The 6,000-nt window shown below is 50.0% G+C and overlaps 1 protein-coding gene across 8 annotated transcripts; it reads right to left on the bottom strand.

The window, feature by feature from the left end:
* Positions 1 to 614: 614 nt before the first annotated feature.
* On the bottom strand, positions 615 to 5,578 carry HJV (hemojuvelin BMP co-receptor). 8 transcript variants are annotated; one of them, XM_072769398.1, is made up of 5 exons: positions 5,344 to 5,554; positions 3,823 to 3,994; positions 3,390 to 3,426; positions 2,682 to 2,779; positions 615 to 2,220 (listed from the first exon to the last, which is right to left on the bottom strand). In XM_072769398.1, the coding sequence occupies exons 2-5, from the start codon at positions 3,823 to 3,825 to the stop codon at positions 1,597 to 1,599; spliced, it is 762 nt and encodes a 253-aa protein (XP_072625499.1). In that variant the 5' UTR covers positions 3,826 to 3,994; positions 5,344 to 5,554; the 3' UTR covers positions 615 to 1,596. The 8 variants fall into 8 exon arrangements, with proteins under 8 accessions (XP_072625499.1, XP_072625500.1, XP_072625503.1 ...); XM_072769399.1 differs by having other exon boundaries at positions 2,729 to 2,779; positions 5,344 to 5,500; XM_072769402.1 differs by having other exon boundaries at positions 2,458 to 2,779; positions 5,344 to 5,479.
* Positions 5,579 to 6,000: the final 422 nt, after the last annotated feature.

Below are 6,000 nucleotides of genomic sequence, written 5' to 3'. Positions count from 1 at the left end.
CTACCTCAATTTCTTTATATGAAAGTAAAGATGAGACTATTAACCTTCCTTAGAGAGTTGTGAAAATTAAATGAATTCATATTTTAAAAATGTTTCAAACATTGCCTGGTAGGTTTCAAGCTCTCAAGTGTTAGCTATTAAGTTAAACTCCTTAGACCACTTTCAAAGTGCCTCTAATTTGGCCTCTTCCCACTTTCCATTCCATTGCTTCCTATCTACTTCAAGTTTTGCTGGTTTCCTCACTGAAGCATGAATCTATGCACAGCTCTAGGTGGGTTTCTTTGCCCTGGAAGGCCCTTAACAATTCAAATCCTACTCAATCTTCAAAGATCACTTCAAATCCCATCCCTTCTATTGCCTCTTATTATTATTTCTTTAGTTCTCATCAACTATCTTCCCATCTGAATTCATAGCACCACAGAATTTAGGGAATGATTGCACACTCATCACTTCTTCATGTGAATCAGTCTTTTTCCTGAATAGCCTGTAAACATCCTGAGGGGTGGAAGTAATACCTGATTCTGCTGAGCCCTCTTTCAATGGAGTGAATACATTGTCTTTACTCCATTTCAAGCATCTGTAAAGAGATTCAACACAGGCAACAGAAGAGCATGTGAAGAATTCATAGCTTTATTTTTTTTTAAGATTTTATTTATTTATTCATGAGAGACACAGAGAAAGAGGCAGAGACACAGGCAGAGGGAGAAGCAGGCTTCATGCAGGGAGCCTGATGCATGACTTGACCCCAGGACCCCAGAATCACTACGGGAACCAAAGGCAGACATTTAACTACTGAGCCACACAGGCATCCCAATTCATAGCCTTAATAAAGATTAGTTAGGGGTGGGAATGCTAGCTTCTTTCCTATCTGTGCCATTCTCCAAAGGCAGAGTTTTCTTTCTCCTAAGATCCAGACAACCCCTATTTCATTTCTGAACCAAGAAAGAACACCTTACTCACTTTTATTTGTCAAATAGACTCCATCCTTAATAATTTCCTCCTCTTTCCATCTTCTAAGAGAAAATATCGTTACATTTTTAAATCTCTCATAGGTAAATGATCATGTCTTCCTCTTCCAACTCTTTCCTCTTGAACAAGTTTTCTACTGGTCATCAAGCTTCTAAGTTTGTTGGGGTGATTTCAGGAGTAGCTAGACTAGAACAATCGCTTATTATAACTGGGCCTGGGAAAATTGACGAAGAGCACTTATAGAGATCTAGATTGCAAAAGCTTTGCCCAGAATCCTTATTCTGTGATCGTTTCAATCCTGGACTGCAGCCTTATCTGACTCTGGTTAAATGTCATTATTTCAGGTGTCTTTTTTTTTTTTAAGACTTTATTTATTCATGAGAGACACACAGAGAGAGGCAGAGACACAGGCAGAGGGAGAAGCAGGCTCCCTGCAGGAAGACCTGTGTGGGATTCGATCCCGGGATCATTCCCTGAGCCAAAGGCAGACGCTCTATCACTGAGTCACCCAGGCATCCTTTTCAGGTGTCTTCTAGTTCCCAATGTTCCCTTCACTGATTTCTTCATGTTCTTCCCTGTCTCTAACCCCTGATCATTTCTGCACCAGCCACAGGGTTGCTGGCCTAGTTACTGAATGCAAAGCCACAGAACAAAGAGCCCAGACATGAGTGAAGCCAGGAGGGTTCCTGAGGAAAGAGGAACCCCAGCATCTGAGGGGAAGAGGTGCAGTTTTTCTAAGTCTGGCAGGAAAGCTCGGGCATCCTCCAAAGCTGCCTGAGCTGCCATAGTGAAGTTGGGGTCACCAGAGATCAAAACATCAAAGACACAGGAATGGAAGTAAGCATCTTCAACTGGCAGCCCTTCCTTGCACAGCTGTTTAGCAGTATCAATGTTTATAGCTCCCCGACGACTGCGATCTGAGCGGGAGAGTCGCTGACTTGGGGGGCACCCCCCGACACAGAGCTGCAGGTCCTGCTCAGCTGAGAAGGCCCTGGCCACATCCTCTGCTACCTTGATGGAGAAGGAGAGCTGCCCGGCTGATTGTCGAATGATTATAGTTGTGCCAATATAGGCAGCTCGGATCTCCACGTGATTCCCAGGGTTAGCAGTTCGAATGGACAAACTTGAACCCCCAGGTCGGTGGCCTCCATTGATAGAACCATCTTCAAAGGCTGCTGGAAGATTGTCCACCTCAGCCTGGTAGACCTTCTGGTCAATGCATTCCTGCATGTTCTTAAATATAATGGTGAGCTGTGAAGGCAAGCAGGAAACAGTTCATTTTGGGCTCAGTGCTTCCTCCACTTACCACAATCAGCCCTCCACCAGTCAGGGATCTGATCAGGGCAGAGACGCCAGGCTTACTGCTGGGGGCGGGGGGGGGGGGGGGGTGTCTACCCCCACTCTGATCCCTTCTCTTGGTGCTCTAGAATTGCCCCAGCCCCACTCCACCCCTCCCTCTCCTTTCTGGTCTCAATCTCAGCAACTCACAGGGGAAGGGAGTTTCCCTCTCTAACTCCTCAACCTAGGACTCCTCCACTCTCCTCTCAACGTTCTCTTGTGTCTTCTGCATCTGCGTGACACTCCCAGCCGGGGAAAGTGACTTGAGGAGCAAGTTCTTGGTGGGAGGGGGTGGCGGGAGATGCGGGAGCAGTCAGGAGGAGAGGGAATAGCGAGCGTCTCTGCGGAACCGTGGGGATGGGAGGGAGTGGTACCGTGGGGCGACCGTGACGGGGCCTGGAGGAGCTGCTGAGTCCCTGACCTTCCGCGTGGCGGTGGCGTTGGCCCCCGATGCCACGGGGGAGCTGGTGGCCTGGACAAAAAGGAAGTCATTATCCAGCAGGGGCCAAGCTCCCTGGACACGGCACGTGTGAAAGTGGTGGTGGAAGCTGCGCACGTGGGGGTCCCCGAAGGAGGCGCAATGCAGGAAGCCCGGGGGACGACCGTGCAGCCGGGAAAACTGGCCTTCGTAGTCACAGGGGTCCGGGGCTGGGGGGCCAGAGGAGCGGACAGGGCCCGAGCCCGGAAGGGCTGGGCCGCGGGGCGGGGGAGGGGCCGTGGGGCCCTGGCGGGAGCAGTTGTGCTGGATCATCAGGTCTTCGATGCCGTGCACGGCCGAATGGAAGGCCAGGTCTCCGCGGCAGGTGCGGGCGGTGCGCCGGGTGCAGAGAGCGTAGGAGCGGAGGGCTCGGCACAGGCCGCCGGAGCCCACGGCTCCACCCCGGCCCCCAGCTTCTGCCCCTCCTCCTGCTCCTCCTGCTCCTCCAGCTCCTCCAGCTCCTCCAGCTCCTCCAGCTCCTCCTCCTCCTCCCCCTCCCCCTCTCCTTCCTCCTCCTCCTCCTCCTCCTCCTCCTCCTCCTCCTCCTCCTCGAAGCGCTCCCGGTGAACCCCCACCTCTAAGGCTCAGGGTGGATGATACATACTCAGCATTGCAGCGGAGGATCTTGCATTGAGAGTGAGCTGAGGACAAAGGGAGAGGATTGTGAGATGGCTCTTGGATCCCCACTTAATTCTCCCAAATCTGATGAAGGAAATTTCAGCTGCTCCTAAAACCCAACTGATCCCAAGTTCCAGTCCAGTCCCTGGTCCTCAGCCCCCAGCTCCCTAGTTCCTGTGTTCACTACGTCTTGCTAAAAATGTGTAAGCCCGCTAGGTCTCTTCTCCCTACGGATCAAGCGCTTTTCCAGTGTCCTTCCCCAAGGCGAATGGGAAATAAAATATATATCTATTTGAGAGCCAGGCGAGTGACTGGAACTCTCCAGCACCTGTCCCTTCTCTACACACATGCTCACCTGCCCACCCTTGCACAGCAGAGGACCCTCTAGGTTCCCCAGCCCTTCCCTAGCCCTTCCTTACCATGTCCACAGAGAAGGAGCAGGAGGGTGAGAGTGCTTAGAGTTGGGGGGCTGCCATGGGGAGACCAGCCTGGATCCCCCATACCTATGCGGCCAGGTCCCCCCAGGCTCCGGCTTTTTCCAGCTGACGACCCTCCTACCTAGTGAATTTTGACCGGACCTCCTGTAAAGGACTGAAAAAAGAAACTTGGCTGGGCATGGGGAGAGAGAAGAGTCGAAGATCATTCAGGATTATATGAAGAGAATCTGGGAAGATCAGGAAAAAGGATGAGCGGTCGGGAGTTTGGGGAGAATAGGGCTCTCCCAACTGTAAGTGTGGCTGTTAAGCCTCTGTGCCTTGTTCTTGTGGCCACTTTCAGGTCCCTTATGCAACACCCTGAGGTGGGGGTGGAAGGAAGGTTGACTAGACTGGCGGCGGGGGGGGGGGGGGGGGGGGCGCGGGCAGAGTCCACTGTATTGCCCCATCCTGAGCTACCAAACAGCAGAAATGTCAAAAAAAAAAAAAAAAAAAAAAAGGAGGAATTGTGGGGATGGATCAGACCCCAGTCATCCCAGTGGGCTCCTCAATATAATTAGGATTTAAAAATACTTCAAAAACACACCTCTTATTTGCTTCTCCCCATCCAGAGGGGACACCCTCCAGGGGTCATTCATTTCTCTTCCTCCTTTGTGTCAGAATGTTTTAGCAAGAAGGAGTGAGGGTGGAATACCCATTCCCTCTTTAGAACATCAGTATTCAAATGAAAAGGGACCAATCTCTTTCATCTGAGACAGCTAAGATTATAATCCCTCTCTCTCACAGAATAACGGGATGCAAACCAAGCATGCAAATCCATTCTTGTGTGTGTTGAGTCAACAGTTCTTGCATTTTTTTTATTTTTCCAAATCTGACTGAAGAATCACTCTTTTCATCTTTCCTTTGCAAATTCAGAAGTTCTCAGTCTTGCAGAGGACAGGCCTTGGGGCCTTGGGGCCTGTCCTCTGCAAAACTCCGCCTGCAAAACCCCTCCTGCCAAACTCCCCATTCTTGGCGTAAGGGTATGATTGGGGTCAAAGTCATGCAGGAGGGAGAATAGGGTGGGAAGACTGGAGTGTGTAAATAAATAATTTACAACAAGACATAGCCCCTACCCTTGGAAGCCCAATGTGAAGGTCACTGCCAAGTAGGGGCAGGTAGAAGGGTACCAGTGACTAATCATCTGAGGCTAAATCTGGCCATGGTGAGAAAACTACAGAATAGGGCATATAGGAAACTCCTAAAACTTCACCAGAAGTCTGAGGCAACAGAGTAAGGAGAGAGCTAAAACGGCCAGAGGAGAGACAGAAGATGAAACTTCAAGAGGCAAGTGGCCAGCAGCCAGAAAGAAATAAGACAGGAGGAGAAATGGAGATGGGGCACCTTGGTATGAAAAGAGATCCTAGCTTTTGGACTAGAGACATTCAAGTAGGTGTCATAATTTTCTGAAAGTCTAACTTCATTCCAAAAGCGTATTAAAGGAATTGCAATTTCATTTTGACTTACTGTTTCCAGAGGACAAACATTACTCTGATATCCAATTCTCCAGCCATGACTGCCTACTCTGTCGGTCAGCTCCAGCCAGGGGATCCCCCGTCTTTCTCCATGTCTCCCCCAGGTCCCCAGACTGGCTGCAATCTCACTGAGGTTAGGGAACCAGAGAAGATTTGGGTGGGGGGAAGGGGGAGTAAATGGCTGGCCAGAGTACTGGACAGCTGAGCGGGGGAGGGAGGTGGCTACTGAGTTGACTGTTTTAAAAATAGCTAAGTCCAAAATTCCAGGAACGTCAGTGGCGGTAGGGTGTGGGTTGGGGGGATGGGGAGGGTAGAAGGATTAGAAAGAATATGGAATATAGAGTGCCAAGTGGGGAAGGGGCGACAGAAATATTATAGGCAAGTCAGATATCCACTTCCAGGTTATGTGACTCTAGTCACTGCCTACTCCAGGCAGCCCTCCAGCATTCTCAGTAATGAGCTCCCAGCCTTTAAAAAGTAGAGTGGGAAATTACACTCTTTCTTTCACTGCTTTCATCCCTGCTATATTGAAGATTGCATTTAGTTTCTATTGGTCACATCTAGAAGGTAGGTGACTTCAGATAGGGTCCATAGCAGAGGTAGTTCACACCCCTTCCCCCATCTTTGCAGAGTATTTCAGAAGGACTAA

The sequence above is a fragment of the Canis lupus genome, chromosome 12, assembly GCF_048164855.1.
Source record: "Canis lupus baileyi chromosome 12, mCanLup2.hap1, whole genome shotgun sequence".
NCBI classification, from domain to species: domain Eukaryota; kingdom Metazoa; phylum Chordata; class Mammalia; order Carnivora; family Canidae; genus Canis; species Canis lupus.
This window is presented reverse-complemented; position numbering and strand designations above follow the sequence as displayed.